We start from the raw sequence: 16,772 nt of genomic DNA, 5'->3' as shown, positions 1-16,772 counted from the left end.
AGGGGCAATGCCAGCTAGCTTGTAGAGTTTATCAACAGGTGTAGGTTTAAGGCATCCTGTGATTATTCTGCATGTTTCGTTGAGTGCTATGTCCACTTGCTTCGCATGGGCAGACTTGTGCCAAACAGGACAGGCGTACTCAGCAGTTGAGAAAGACAAGGCCAGGGCTGATGTTCTTATTACTTGTGGGTCTGCACCCCATGAGCTGCCAGTCAGTTTCCGCAGGATGTTGTTGCGTGCAGCTACTTTGTGCTTGGTGTTCGTGCAGTGTTTCCTATATGTTAGTGTTCGATCTAAGGTGACACCAAGATATTTAGGATGGAAATAGTGTTCGAGCTCTTGGCCTTCCCTAGTAACTTTCAGTTTCCTGTTGGCTTCACGATTACGTAGGTGGAAAGCACACACTTGTGTCTTGGCAGGGTTGGGCTTCAGGTGGTTCTCTTTGTAGTAGCTGGAGAGGTCTTTCAAGGCATTAGTGAGTTGGTTTTCAACTGTTTCAAAATCTTTCGCTTGTGTTGTAAGGCCAAGGTCATCAGCATATATAAAGCTCTTTGTGAGTGGTGGTAGTGGCTGATCGTTCGTGAAGATGTTAAATAAGGTCGGTGCAAGAACGCTGCCTTGGGGTAAACCATTCTTTTGCCTCCTCCATCTGCTTTTCCGGCCCTGAAACTCCACATATCATATAAATCATATAGGGTCTATCATATAAATATAAGGTCTAACAAACAAACAAACAAACAAAAATCAGTTAACAAAGAAAAACTGGCAGATCTTGTTATCACAATTATGTTTAAAATGACATTTGGTACAAATATGTTTTAATTTTTTTAAATGCCAGTTATGTTATTTAAGGACAAAACTAGTTTTCTAAATTTTTAATTCGGTGCTGTTCCATTATCCAGGCCTAGACAGAGAAGGATAGTCCATTTCATTTGGGCTGGGTGTGGGGAGAGTTAAGAAGATGAAAACCAGTTCCCCCATTTTCGCTTGTTATTCCCCCCATACCATAAACAATAGTTGTTTAAGAATGGCGTCATAGGTGGGGCAATTACAGGAAAACGGGGAAATGGTTTAACTATTTCAACCCCCTTTCCCCCCATAAAATGGACTACCTTTCTTTGTCTAGGTCCCCTTTTGGCCTCCGCCCGGACAATGGAGCAGTACCGATTTTCTTTGGGAATGAATACTCAGAGTATCTCCTTTCTCTAAAATATAACCAGCTTCCCCCCCCCCCCCCCCGAAATACAGCCTATAGCACCTGGCATTCATTTGCGTTCTCCCAACAAAATGCTAACCAAAGCTGTCCCTGCTTATCTTTTAAGATAGGACAGGATTTGGTGTCTTTAGAGTATTTAATGTAATAAGCATTTAAAGAGTTATTCTGTATTTTAAACAATTAATGTTCTTATCATGTAGCTTGGTTGCTAAACAAAGAGTCTTTAACTAAAACAGTAGGAAATCTATAGGATTCAGAAAGCATGTAAGATAGTTGAGTTCTATTTGGAATTAATTAGGTTTAAATGGCAGAGCTGCAAGACTACTGCCTTGTTTTTCTTTTCTAACATTGCAGCAGATCCACAGCACAAGCCGCTGATTTTGTTAAATTTGGTCAAGTGATTTTGCTACTTCCTGTAAAGGCAGTTTCCCGGGTTACAAACATCTGACTTACAAATGACTCATAGTTAAGAACGGGGGTGAAACAACAGGAAGTGAGAGAAATCTACCCCTTGGAAGCGAAATTCACCCCTGGAAAAGTTATCATGGGGAAATGGTGTTCCATTTCCACTGAAGTTTTATCACCAATATTTGTTTCCACAGCAAGCCCAATTTTTTCATAATACAATTATCACAGGGACAGAAAGTGAGGTGAAATATTCTGAACAAGGGCACAGACAGCACAACAAAATCCACATGAATGTATTGTTAACCCTTCCCTATTATATCCAAAGCTATAATAGCTAGATAGCTAGATATATGGCTGGAGTTACACTTAACAAATGTACCTGTTCTGATTTACATACAAATTCAACTTAAGAACAAACTTAAACAGCCAATCTTGTTTGTAACTTGGGGACTGCCTGTATATCACAAACAGACAAAAGAAATTTCATTCCTGTACTTTCAAATAAATTACTGCATCAAGATAACATTCTGGGTGATTCATTCCTGGCGATGTGGCACTTAACTAAAAAGCATGGTTTTAAAAATTCACCCTAATCAGGCAAGAGATAAGACATTACATTCAAACCAAGCAAACGGATGATATTGACAGATTGGGGAAAATGATATTTGCCAGAAAGGAAATTTTTACACAACACACATTTTGCTAGTTCTGGCTCCTTCAACTGTCAACCATCTGTCTCTCTCTCACATAGACACACTCTCATTTTTACATGTAACATTCTGCTTGATGATGATGATGATGATGAAGATTTAGAGATCCTGAAATATTGTCCATTCTAATTATTTTCTTATGAATCAACATACTTTATAGTAAAGATACTTAATAAAAGTGCAGGAAACCACACAATTCTCATAAGAAACTTGTTTCCAGAGGAACAAATACATCAGTCTGTTGTTGCCTGCAGAAGTAGTACTGTGCCACATTTAACACTATTATATTTATTACGGTAAAAGTTTTATGGACTATAACTGCATGAAGCGTTGCAGGTATGCTGTGTAGAGGAAAATGAAATAAAGAATGATCATCTAACCAGAATCATTTGAAATGTACAGTACTCATTCAGAAATATGGCATTGTTCAGCTAATTAATACATAGCACCAACTAAAAATCAGTCACAGTCAGTCCTCCATATCCATAGATGGTGTATCCATGAATTCAACCAAGCACCGCTTGAAAATATTTAAATATAAAACCAAAATGCAACCTTTTATTTTCCCATTATGTGAAAGGGACACCATTTTAATATGCCATTGTATATAATGAAACTTGAGCATTCCCTTATTTGGTATCTGCAGTCGGTCCTTGAACAAAATCACAGTTGATACCAAGGGCCCATTGTACTCCAATTTAAGCCACAGGTGACAGAAGGGATCAGGAGGTTCAGGTTCAGTGGTTTCTCTTTCTGGGGAATAGCCAATCTAAGATCTGTGGGTGTTCCGAAAGGGTGAAATATCTTCCCAGTGGAAAGCTCTCCAACTTTAATTGCTGTGCACATATGCAGGAACACCAATCTCCCTCCCTCCCTCCCCCCCCCCCCCCCAACCATCTCAATCAAAATCACATGTTAGGGAGTCTCAGAAATAGAAAAAGTACATTGCAGGACAATCTGAGCCCAACTTTTCCCCCCATAACTTTTTTATTTTACTTAATCTTCTTTTCTCACTGTATTTAGAGAAGTTCAAAGTCAAATGTTTCAAAAGATACTTGACACAAACGTGGGTGCCAAGAAGATTTGTGAATATTATTCAAGATGGTATTCTTAAATACTTTTGAATACCAGCTACTTGAATTTTAACTTGTGGGGAGGTTAATGGGAAAGGTACAGTAAAATGGCATAGAAATCTAATTACTAATCTATAAGACCTTCTTAAATAAAACTCTACAGAAGTATTTATATTGATGGAAGCAGCAGCTGTAATGGTGTTAAATCAGTTCAGCATGGCAGCTAGCTTGCCATCCATTACAAGGGCTGTTCCAGTGGATGGTTTACTTATCTTAGTCCACAAATATCTCTGTCCACATTCATGTTATACTGGCCAATCTCTTCAGTTACAAATGGGAGTAAACAAATAATTGATATTCTGTTTGTGGTTTAGCACATTAATAGGAACCACGTAGTTCTCAAATTTTTGTTGGATGAGCCAGCATAGCTAATGATGATGAATGTTGAAAAATGAAGTCCGACAATATCTGGAAGATCATATATTCCTACCTCACGATATCCAAACTAGCAAGATTCAATATACTGAGCTAGATAAGCATAGAGCTCAAAGGAACTATAACGACTATCTATTCAATGCACTGCCAAGCAGGAACACAAGACTAAAGCGTGTTTAAGAGGTGGCTGACTAAGCTCTGATTTACAAAATCCAAGGAATGAAGAGCCCATCACGTTTTGAGGTAGTCCATTCCATTCTCAAAACAGGTTTAATAGGCAGGAGGTTTTTCTTAATACCATATTTAACCAAATCTATCGCTCACCCACTTGGGCTAAATTACCTCATCAAAATTAGGGTGTGCATTAGATTCACATCATACAGTAATCTTAGTGCTGAGCCAAAGCAAAAAGGGAAGCTGCTTCAGGAGCGTCTGGAGCTCCCCTTTGAGGGGCATCATCTTTAATTTAATGGCCACAGCTCAATGTGATGCTATCCTGGGATTTGTAATTTGGTGAGACGCCAATGTTTTTTGGAAGAGAAGACCTTGTAAAGCTACAGCCCCCATGATTCCATAGTATTGAACTAAGACAGTTAAAGTGGATTCATTCTATAGCATAGATGCCCCCCCCCCCCAAGGTTTTCTTTTCCATTGCTGGAAGCTTTGATGTTCTGACACTTTTGTTTTTAAAGAAGATATTCTAGGTGTGCAGCAACCTTTATGGACAAATGCCAAAGAGTGCACTTTTTGCTGCTGTGCATTACTTTTGGCAACAAATACCTTTTTTTGGTTTCATGGTTTTGAAAATGGAGGTGCGCATTAGATTCGATGGCACATTGGATTTGAGTAAATACAGTGTTTTCTGTTTTGCTTATAGAGTCTCACTTATCCAACCTTCGCTTATACAACCTTCTTTTATCCAACTTTCTGTATTATCCAACATAGTCTGCCTTTTAGTAGTCCGTGTTTTTGTAGTCAATGTTTTCAATACATTGCAATGTTTGGGTGCTAAATTCGTAAATAAAGTAATTAATTACTACATAACGTTACTGTGTATTTAACTGCTTTTTCTGTCGATATGTGGTGAAACATGATGTTTTGGTGTTTAATTTGTGAAATCATAATGTAATTTGACGTTTAATAGGCTTTTCCTTAATCCCTCCTTATTATCCAACATTTTCACTTATCCAACGTTCTGCCGGCCCATTTATGTTGGATAAGTGAGACTCTACTGTAATGTAAAATTGCTTCTGATTCTACCCTCTGGAGTAGCATAAAACAAGTTATTTCTTTTATTTACAATATGATAGTTCTTCATGTTTGATTGGAGAAATGGGCAATCTTTGCTTCTGAGCATTCCTTACTGAGAAATGGAACCAAGTGGCCCTCTATATCCACATGTTCAGCATTCACCCATTCAATCAACCACAGTTTGAAAATATTCAGAAAAAAATCTAAAAAAACAAACCTTGATTTTGCTGTGTGTCAAGTATTACACTAATGTTTAATCACACACTACCATAGCCCAGCCATTTCCTACACCTCAGGCTCTATCTGGCACTCATTTGAATTGTTCACATTTTTTAAAAATAAGGGATGCCATTTTACTATGTCATTGTACAAAATGGGACTTGGGTATTCATGGATTTTCGTATTTGCAGGGGGTCCTAGAACCACAACCTCAGTCAATATCAAAGGATACTTAAATACTTACATTATAAGTTTCAAAAAAGTCAATAAAATAATATGAGAAACAAACATTTTTTTCTCTGGCTTGTAGGGGCAGAAACATGTTTGCTTGATTGAGACAACTTGCTAAACAAACCTCACAAAGAACATCCATGATTTTCTCATTTAATTTTGCTTGCAGCAGGAACAATAGGGCAGCATGCACCAACACAATGACAGTAACTAATAACCAGGGCAATCCAGGTTTATCAAGAAGTGCAAACTCTGACACTGTTTTGTAGAAAGAATGACTGTGCCACAAGCAACTACAGTTCTGCAGAATTAATATGTGTTAAATGTGAGCAAAATTTTCTATTTCCTACCACATAAAAAGCCTTCATATGATTTACGAAAAATAAATTTTAATTGCACATTCTAAAGCCAGGATCTAAAGAAATGCATGAAACGTAAACATTTCTATCCTACATTCAATTTATTTTTTCCAAATTGTTATCAACATGAATGTATAGAAATGTGTCATATAAGGTACAATTCACCATTTGTAAGCCCATCACAATTTGTTTTTATCCTTTTAAAAATGGCTCAAAAAGATTTCAGCAAGTTTTCATTCAAACCCTTATCATTCTTCCTCCATCTGCAAAACTGCAGATTAGAATGATTTTGCAGTTCCACTCACAATCAGAAGTCATTTACCACAGAAGAGCAAAATAGTATTGTGGGGCACTCTCTGGGTCAAGCAATCTTGTATATAGCATAAGCAATCCAAAGAGGAATTTCAAGATTGAAGAATAATTATTTCAGGGAACATCTAATGCTAAACAGTTGTTTGGAAAATTACAGCAATTTCAGTGGTAACCTCTATTCTTTGATACTACACCAATATTCTTTAGCTCAACATGTTTTCAGATCCACTTAAAAGCCATTTTTATATACTAGGGACCCAACATCTGCATATTCTAATTTTTTTAAAAAAATAATGAAATATAAGACACCAGAGGTTCGAGCTTCAAGGCTACATACATATCAAGTGTACTATGTCAATGACACTGGAATAATCTCAGGGCAGACATTTTTATTACCAGTGAGAATTATTTATTACAAATGAGTCCTGAATCCTGTTCTGCTAGATATGTCAGGAAACTGACTGCAATTGGCATATTCAATTAATGTTTTCTACTATACACACTATAATTTACATATAAATTTGTTATGCTGTATTTACAATAAGGTCTTGTTAGAAAAAAAAGGTTTTAAATATACAATGGTGCTAATAATCTGAGGACAGAAAAACAATCTAATTTCTGCCTCTTGAGGAAAATGCCATCCCAGAACATTTTCATCTAGCACATTTAATTTATTTTTCAATATACACACCAACAGAATCAAATAACTGATCTGACTAGTATCATTCTACTAACACTGACATTGCTGGCATTCAGAAAACATGAATTACTCTCCCGCAGCACATATTAAGTACTTCTCCCACTTAGGCTATTTGCACAAAGCCAGTTTTGGAATCACTCTAACCCACTCATAATTAATTCTGAGATATATTTGTATCCAGTGCATATGAAACAAGGCAGTTGTATACAGTATATCCATCTGCCTCCTCAGTGCTGCACAAATTATCAGCCAATTCCACAAATTATGCAGCAATCATCTGATATAAATGTATTACCTGCCACCAAATATGTGAGGTGTCTCAAAGCTTGCATTACGAACCACTGGTTACTTTAGTAGAAACTCCACCAATTCTTAAAGATTCATAACTCAATTCTTTTTTTCGGTGCTGAAGAGCTTAAACCTCTTTTAACACCTTAGAACAGGGGTCCCCAAACTAAGGCCAGGGGGCCAAATGTGGCCCTCCAAGGTCATTTACCTGGCCCCTGTCCTAAACTTTGGACTTATGGTTGACCTAAGTCTACCTGGTGTTTGGAGGTTTCTTTGCTTAGCTACGGCCATATGAGACCATCTAGATGGCTTTTGGAGGTCACTTTCATTGCCTATGGTCATATGAGGCAGTCTAGATGGGCTTTAAGGGTGCCTTTACTTACCTATGGTTTTATGAGATCGTCTTGATGGCCTTTGGGGCCCCTGTCCTTACCTATGGTCTTATGAAACCATCTAGATGGTATTTGAGGATCCCTTTCCTTATCTATGGTCTTATGAGACCATCTAGATGGCTTTTGGAGGTCACTTTCCTTACCTATGGTCCTATGAGACCATCTAGATGGTCTGAGGATCCTTTTCCTTACCTATGGTCTTATGAGACCATCTAGATGGTCTTTGGAGGTCTCTTTGCTTACCTATGGTCTTATGAGATCGTCTAGATTGGGGGTCCCCAAACTAAGGCCCATGGGCCGGATGCAGCCCCCCAAGGTCATTGACCTGGCCTCTGTCCTAAACTTTAGACTTAGGGTTGACCTAAGTCTGAAACGACTTGAAGGCACACAACAACAACAATCCTAATTTTTTACTATTTCATCATAGTCCGGCCCCCCAACAGTCTGAGGGACTGTAAATCGGCCCTCCACTTTAAAAGTTTGAGGACCTCTGCCTTAGAAGGATATATGAACCTCCATCCCAATCAAAAATTGATGCTATAACTCTTGATTTGCCAATATTTCATATGTAATTTTTATCAAGGTGATTCTATGGCTGATTTCATTCTACTTCTTACCCACAGTGCAGAATTTACCTTAGAGCAGGCTTCACTTCTGCTTCCTTAGACAAAATATGCTCTCATATTAAGAGAGTTTTAGGTACTTGTTTGTAAATTATATCCCCAACTGTTGCTTCTCATTCTTGTCTCAGTGATCTTCGGATTGCACGAACAGGCTATCCATTAGGAGTGTACAAGAAACAACAGAAGTTGTTCTGATTCATGTGGGCACAGCAAAAACAAAGCAACAAAGCATACCTTTCAGCAGAACACCATATACCACGAAGTCCCAAGGAGCAAAATGAAGAGTTTGGGTGCATATGCTCACCAAGTATAGCAGTGAAAGACTGAGAACTACACAAGGATAGGAAGATACTGAAGGTGAATGTCTGGCTGCATAGATGGTGTGTACAGGAGAGGTGTGTGTATAGGTGTGAGGTATGTGTACAGGAGAAGAATTGGACTATCGTCTTCAATTCTTAGATGAAGGACTACTACCTATAGATCTCACAAACACTGAGAAGAACATATTTGGAAAAAGCATAGTGAATCTGATCAATAGACCTTTAAAATAAATCTTTGCAGGGATGGAGATGACAGCTTAAACATCTGTTAAAAGCAAGCTCTAAACATATGGATGTGAATCTGAGAGAAGATGAGAGCCTCAACATAAGTTGCAGTAGAATTAAATACTGATTCCCACACTTGGTACTCAAGTGTTTTGGATATAAACTTCCAGAAGCCTTGGCTACTTTTGCCAATGATCAGTGATTTTAGATGTCTATACACCAATACACAGAGTCTGGGAAACAAACAAGACAAGCTGGGTCAGTGGAGAGAATTTGGCTAAATGTAAATGGAGAAAGAAATAAAAACAATAATGATGCATTTCTAAAATAAATACCAGAAACTTTCAAAAAGCATGAACTTATAGTTATGGGAACTTCAACTGGTATCTGTTTGGAGACTAGCTCTGTGAAGGACTGCACCTCAAAAAAGTGCCTTGCAGATAATTTCTTGTTTCAAAAAGTGGAGGAAGGAACAAGGGAATCAGCAATCCTGGATTTGATCTTAAAGATAAAAGTGGGGTTCATCACTGGAATCAAAGCAGTATTTTATGGAGAAGTGACTATGTAAAGGCTGAGGGACAGTAAAAAAGACTATATTTTAAACACAAGTTTTAGATTTTGGGAAAACTGGTTTTACCAGGCTCAGGGAAATACTGGACACAATCTCATTGCTAGAAATGTTGAAAGAAGAAGACATTGAGATTGCTCGGGATTTCATGAAGAAATGATTAAAATACAAGATGAAACACAAGAAAAAAACTGGGCAGCATCTAAAGAAGTCAATGTGGCTGCACAGTAAATTGAAGGAGAAAGTGAAAAGAAAAAATGCATGTATAAGGAACGGAAGGAAGGACAAATCACAAAGGAAAAGTTACAAATGCATAGCCCAAGCTTTCAGGAAAAGTGTAAGGACAGCTAAAACTCAAAATGAGCTGATACTGGCTAGGCAAGCAAGAAGTCTGAGGAAGAGAATGACAAAAGGAATGGTGAGGTGCAGACCCCTGCTCAACAAAAATGATAAAGTACTGACAAATCACAATGAGAAGACAGAACTGGTCAACACCTATTTTCTTCATTTATTTACTTGCTCAAAAGAAGACTGTGTTTCTATGCATTGGTAAGGAATTCAGGTTGCAAATCAAGATTTATAAAAGGTTCGCCTGGAATTACCTAGTTAACCAAAATGTTCAAATCTGCAAGGCCAGACTGAACTGCATCCCAGGGAACCTGCTGACATACTCTAAGAATGACTTGTCATTGAAAATCTTTGTACGAGAGGATTGGAAACAAGCAAACATTGACCCTCCCTTCAAAAAGGCAAAATGAAAGATCCAGGAAACTAGAGGCCAATTTAGTTTTAGTTTAGTTTTCAATACCAGGAAAAATATTGGGATTGTTCCTGTAGTAATTATAGTAGTAGGGGAGTGAGGACCAAATTATCATAACAAGATCTGCTTCCTAGGCAAATTTTGCATCATTTGGTTTGCCAAACTTTATGTCTGCTACAACCTTAGAAAGTAGGAAAGCCATTCTCTTAGATTGATAACTATATATTTTTTAATGAGTGAGTGGCTTTGGAGACTCCAAAATATCCAGCTCATCTATGTCCAAATGAGGTTATTTGAAATAATTATAACCAACTGTTTTGAATATCATTAGAGCACATGGGTGCACCATTAATGAAATAGCTAATAATCCTAAAATTGGATTTCCTAAGAACTACTTCTTGGCCAGATCAGCTACATCCAAGAGTATTGAAGGAACTAGCAGAAGTTATTTCAGAACCACTGGCAATCATCTTTGAGAGTTCTTGGAGAACGGGAGAAGTCCCAGCAGATCGGAGGAGGGTGAATGTGGTTCCCTGTCTTCAAGAAGGGAAAAAAGGACAACCCAAACAATTACCATCCCATCAGCCTCATATCGATACCAGGCAAGATTCTGGAAAAGATCATTAAGGAAGTGGTCTGCAAACACTTAGAAACAAATGTGGTCATCGCTAAGAGTCAACACGGATTTACCAAAAACAAGTCATACCAGACTAATCTGATTTCTTTTTTCGATAGTTACAAGCTGGGTCGATACAGGGAACACCGTGGATGTAGCATACCTGGATTTCAGTAAGGCCTTCGACAAGGACCCCCATGACCTTTTGGCCAACAAACTAGTAAAATGTGGGATAGACAAAACTACAGTTAGGTGGATCTGTAATTGGCTAAGCGAACGAACCCAAAGGGTGCTCATCAGTGTGTCTTTTTCATCTTGGAAAGTGACAAGTGGAGTGCCGCAGGGTTCCATCCTGGGCCCGGTTCTGTTCAATATTTTTATTAAATGACTTAGACGAAGGGTTAGAAGGCACAATAATCAAGTTTGCAGACAACTCCAAACTGGGAGGGATAGCTCACACTCCAGAAGACAGAAGCAGAGTTCAAAACGATCTTAACAGGCTAGAGAAATGTGCCGAAACTAACAAAATGAAGTTCAGCAAGGACAAATGCAAGATACTTCACTTCAGCAGAAAAAATGGAATGCAAAGATACAGAATGGGGGATGCCTGATTCAACAGCAGTACGTGTGAAAAAGACTTTGGAGTCCTCGTGGACAACAAGTTAAACATGAGCCAACAATGTGATGCGGCAGCTAAAAAAGCCAATGGGATTTTGGCCCGCATCAATAGAAGTATAGTGTATAGATCCAGGGAAGTCATGCTGCCCCTCTATTCTGCCTTGGTCAGACCATACCTGGAATACTGTGTCCCGTTCTGGGCACTGCAATTGAAGGGAGATGTTGACAAACTGGAATGTGTCCAGAGGAGGGCAACTAAAACGATCAAGGGTCTGGAGAACAAGCCCTATGGGGAGCGGCTTAAAGAGGTGGGCATGTTTAACTTGCAGAAGAGAAGGCTGAGAGAAGACATGATAGCCATGTATAATTATGTGAGGGGAAGTCATAGGGAGGAGGGAGCAAGCTTGTTTTCTGCTGCCCTAGAGATGAGGATGCGGAACAATGGCTTTAAACGACAGGAAAGGAGATTCCACCTGAACAACAGGAAGAAATTCCTCACTGTGAGAGCTGTTCGGCAGTGGAACTCTCTCCCCCCAGACTGTGGTGGAGGCTCCTTCTTTAAAGGCTTTTAAGCAGAGGCTGGATGACAATCTATCGGGTGTACTTTGAATGCAATTTTCTGCTTCTTGGCAGTGGGTTGGACTGGATGTCCCATGAGGTCTCTTCCAACTCTATTATTCTATGATTCTATGATTCTATGCTGCCTCTGTGGGCAGAACCACCAATAGATCTAATGCAGGCCTGCACAACCTGCAGCCCTTCAGCTGTTTTGGCCCCCAACTCATAGAATTCCTGGCCATTGGACTAGCTGGCTAGGGCTTCTGGGAGTTGGGAGGCTAAAACAGGTGGAGGGCCTAGGTTGTGCAGGCCTGAGAATGGTTTGAAGTTACAGGAGAGAAGATGTTGATTGAGCTTTAGAAGAAACTTCTTGATAGCAAGATTGGTTTGAGAATGGAATCTATTGCCTAGAGAGTTGGTGTGGTGTCCTTCTCAAGATGTCTTCAAAAAGAAACTGGACAGCTACCTATTGAGGATAATCTAGGAGATCCTGATTTAGATGTGCTTTCTATCTTTTTTGTTTATTATACGTAAAGTCATGAAAGAGAAGCACATTTAAAAAAAATTAAATATTCTGCCATATGGTGATGTATTAATCTCTAAAGGTTATGTATACATGTTTGAAGTCCTGTATAAATGAACTCAGTAAGACTTACTTCCTAACAGACATCATTAGAATTGCACTGAAATGTACATTATCACTGACGGAGCTCAGCAGGCAGAGCTCAGCAGGCAGACAACTTTTGAAAAACATTTTTTCATCCATTCAGTAATAATGCACCATGAGTTCTCTATACCTATTTGGTTTTACCATACAGTGCTTTTTTATTTGGTGTATCTGTTAGAAAACATGGTAATTATTCTCAGATCAGGAACTTCAACTCAAATACATCAGTCCAAGTAACACATTAATAATGTAGCTGTATACATCTGCTTAGAAGAACATCTCAGTGAATTTGGTGAGCCTAATTCATTTGCAAAGGCAGACAGGATTGCAGACTTAACATCTCAAAACTAAGTTAAATCTATCAACAAATCTTTTTTATAGATTACTTACTATAAACTGCCAAAAGCAAATATACAGGTCTCAGTGTCTCATTTGTTTAAAACACGTTTAGTGCACTTTACCAGAGTTTACCAGGCTGTCTTCTATATCAGAACTTACAACACAAGCAAGCAGTAAAAAAAAAGCAAAGAGTTAAGAAAATATATCAATTATGGAGACAGTATACTGTAATGTTTCTTAATTTTTAAAATGTCATATTCAATAAATATTTTTATTTCCCCACAAAAAAGTGACAAACTCAGTAACACTGTATCTGTTCCATAATGCTGGTTTGTAAAACAAATATTACTGGGAGTATTAAAACAATGCCAGGTATCCTGGGTTTTTATAACAGAAAAAATGTTTCACCTGCAGAGAGACCATCTCTTTGATCAATGTCAAAACATTTGAATCTAGCTCCAAGCAATCCACAGTAATTAGTGCTACATGTTACAATCAGATAAGCAAAGCGAACTTTGTTCCTCCTAAACCACGGAAATGAAAGCTTTACAACCAATCTGAGCCAATGCATTCAACATCACACTTCCTGCCGGAAGACAACAGGAGTGCAGTCACCTGTTCTCAAGCATGGGAGGATCCAACGTGGCAGATTAATCTATGGAGCAATACTGGACAACAAGTCTAATAGTCAACCACACTCATTTCTGCATGCTGTCACTTGAGAGTTGGTGAAGCTGAGAAAAATTATATGGAGAGGGGAAGATTTCAAGAGAACTGGAAAGAAGATCTGAAGACAGATTGGATCCTCATATCAGCCAAGGGAGTAATGAACAAATAGAGAGCACATGGCCCATAAGAGATCTGAGATCATAGTTTAGGGAACACCCTGATGGATAAGGAAGAAAGAAGCCAGTCAAGTATGAATCTAGATCCTAGGCTGTAATTACAACTGTGCTGGCTTATAGGGCAGGGTCACCTGTATTCCCTGATACTTCAGTTCCTTGTGTTGTCCTTGTGGCAGCAGGCTAAAACCTTTTTCATGCAGGCTTTTAAGGCAGAAAGTTTTTAAGAATGGTTCAGGGGTGCTGTATTGTAATAGGAATTGTTTTCAATGGTTTATTAATTGTTTAATAGTTGTAATATTTAAACATATTTTAATATTTTTTAGGTTTTCAAATTGTATAGTTTTTAAGACTGTGAGCTACTTTGGGTCCCAGCCCTGAGAGAAAAAGAGGCTATTAATAATAATAATAATAATAATAATAATAATAATAATAATAATAATAATAATTTTTGTTGTTTGAAAGATGCTGACAGGCTTCTAGGCACTCTCAAGAGTCTTGAGAAAACTTATAGGAGAGAGAAAGCATTTCAGTAAGAAGTAATGTTAGGCATGAAGAATCATAAAGTGCATCTACACTGTAGAATTAATGCAGTTTGACACCACTTTAACTTCCATGGTTCAGTATTATTCAATTCTGGGAGCTGTAGTTTTGTGAGGCACCAGTACCCTTTGGCAGAGGGAGCTAAAGGTCTTATGAAACTACAAATCCCAGGATTCCATAGCACTGAGCAAAGGCAGTTTGAGTGGTATCAAACTGCATTAAATCTACGCAGCAGGTGAGCTCCCGTCGTTAGCCCCAGCTTCTGGCAACCTAGTAGTTCGAAAACATGCAAATGTGAGTAGATCAATAGGTACTGCTCTGGCCGGAAGGTAACAGCACTCCATGCAGTCATGCTGGCCACATGACCTAGAAGGTGTCTATGGACAACACCAGCTATTTGTCTTAGAAATGGAGATGAGCCGCACCACCCAGAGTCGGACACAACTTTTACCTTTACTAGATACACTCAGAGTTGGAAGATACACAAGGGCCATCCAGCCCAACCCCATTTTGCCATGCAGGAATATACAGTTGAAGAGGCATTTCTGAGGGGTCTTCCAGACAGGCCCTATATGCCAGGATCTGATCCCAGGTTTTCTGCTTTGAACCTGATTATATGAGTCTGCACTGCCAAATAATCTGAGATAAAAAGAAAACCTGGAATTGGATCCCAGGATATAGGGCCCTGAGTTTCACAATAAATGTATCTCAGCAGAAGTAAAACATCCAAGCCCTCCTGCCCCCGGGATTTACTAACAACATTGGCAACATGAATATTTATTTATTTTACAGTACCTTTATTTTTCATCCCACCTTTCTCTTGATAGGAGGACTCAAGGTCCCTGAGGCCCCTTCCACTCAGCTGCATAAAATCCAAATTGAACTGGGTTATAAGGTAGTGTGGACTCAGATAACCCAGTTCAAAGCAGATACTGTAGATTATCTGCCTTGATATTCTGTGTTATATGGTTGTGTGGAAGGGCCCTGAGTTAAATCCTGGAGCTGGGGCCCCTTCCACACAGCTGAATAAAATCCCACATTATCTGTTTTGAGCTGGAATATATGGCAGTGTAGACTCAGATAACCCAGTTCAAATCAGATATTACAGGATTTTCTGCCTTGATATTCTGGGTTATGTGGCTGTGTGGAAGGGCCCTCAGATCACACAGGGACCTTCCAGATAGGCCCTATATCTCATGATCTGATCCCAGAATTTCTGCTTTAAACTGGATTACATGAGTCTGTGCTCTCCCATAATCTGGGATAAACAGAAAACCTGGGGTCTGATATGGGATATAGGTCTTGTCTGTGATATAGGTCTTGCCTGGAAGGCCCTCAGTTCAAAGCAGATATTGTGGATTTTCTGCCTTGATATTCTGAGTTATATGGCTGTGTGGAAGGACCCCGGGAGCACTGTAGGTGCATCTATACTGGAGAAGTCATGCAGTTTGACAGCACCTTCAATGCCATGGAATCATGGGAGTTGTAGTTGTAGTGTTTAGCTTTATTTAAAGCCAAGGAATGCTGGTGCCCCGCCAAACTTCGAACCCCATGATTCCATAGCATTGAGCTATGCCATTTAAAGTGATGCCAATTCTATAGTGTAGGGCAGTCATGAGCAAACTTCGGCTCTCCAGGTCTTTTTGACTTCAACTCCCACATGTCCTATCAGGGTGTTAGGACTTGTGGGAGTTGAAGTCCAAAATACCTGGAGGGCCGAAGTTTGCCCATGGCAGGCGTAGAGTCAACAAGGGAATGGAGGTGTCAATGGTGCTGACAGATTCTCCCCTTCTTTCTTTCTTTGGGCCAGAGCCGGTCCCCGTCCGCTCAGCCGCTCTGCCACTCACCCAGCGCCACTTGGCAGGCCCTCCTCAGCGGCCCGTGGGGCGGCCGCTTCGCCTCCTTCTCGGAGAGGATCTTCTCCAGTGCCCGGGAGACGAACACACTCTTGGTGCGGGTGTCCTCCTCGCGGGCCGGGGGCTGCATGGTGGCCGCCGTCGTGAAGGAAGAAGAAGGCCAGCCCTTTTCCCTTCCCCGCCGCTCCGCTGAAGGCGTGAGTATCCCGGGGAAAGCGGCGACTTCAAGGGCTCCGGCCGCGGCTGGGCTCCATGATGCGGAAGAGACACGACTCCCTCAGAGGCGGAGATGGACAGCGACACGGCGCCGCCATGTTGGAACCGTCACGTGACCTCCCCTCGCTCGCTCGCGCGCGCGCTCTTTCCCTCCCTCCCTCCCTTGCTTCCGTGTCGAACGGTGCTCTCGCGCCAGGCCTGTCAGTGACAGTGACGTGAGGGGCGGGGCTTACTCCGGTTCTGACGGGAGGGGCGGGAGGAGGAGGAGGCCTGGAGTTGTCCAGTCCTGTCAATACAGAGTAACGCCTGTAGACACCACTTTGGGGCCTTCCACACAGCCATGTAACCCAGAATGTCAAGGCAGAATATCCCACAGTATCTGCTTTGAACTGGAATATATGGCAGTGTGGACTCAGATAACCCTTGA

General features: G+C 40.1%; 1 protein-coding gene across 5 annotated transcripts in view; it reads right to left on the bottom strand.

Moving 5' to 3' along the window:
- arfgef2 (ADP ribosylation factor guanine nucleotide exchange factor 2) overlaps nt 1-16,478 on the bottom strand; it is a 56,017-nt gene extending 39,539 nt beyond the window's left edge. For 4 of the 5 annotated variants that reach the window (XM_008110117.3, XM_008110119.3, XM_062978917.1 and 1 more), the window contains exon 1: nt 16,121-16,476. In XM_008110117.3, the coding sequence (XP_008108324.1) occupies nt 16,121-16,259 (139 nt within the window). In that variant the 5' untranslated portion in view covers nt 16,260-16,476. Of the gene's footprint in view, nt 1-16,120 lie in introns of all 5 variants that reach the window. The other variant, XM_062978919.1, reaches the window with a different exon arrangement.
- Nucleotides 16,479-16,772: the final 294 nt, after the last annotated feature.

The sequence above is a fragment of the Anolis carolinensis genome, chromosome 4 (assembly GCF_035594765.1).
Source record: "Anolis carolinensis isolate JA03-04 chromosome 4, rAnoCar3.1.pri, whole genome shotgun sequence".
NCBI classification, from domain to species: domain Eukaryota; kingdom Metazoa; phylum Chordata; class Lepidosauria; order Squamata; family Dactyloidae; genus Anolis; species Anolis carolinensis.
Note: the sequence above shows the minus strand (reverse complement) of the source record. Positions and strands in the feature narration are given on the sequence as shown.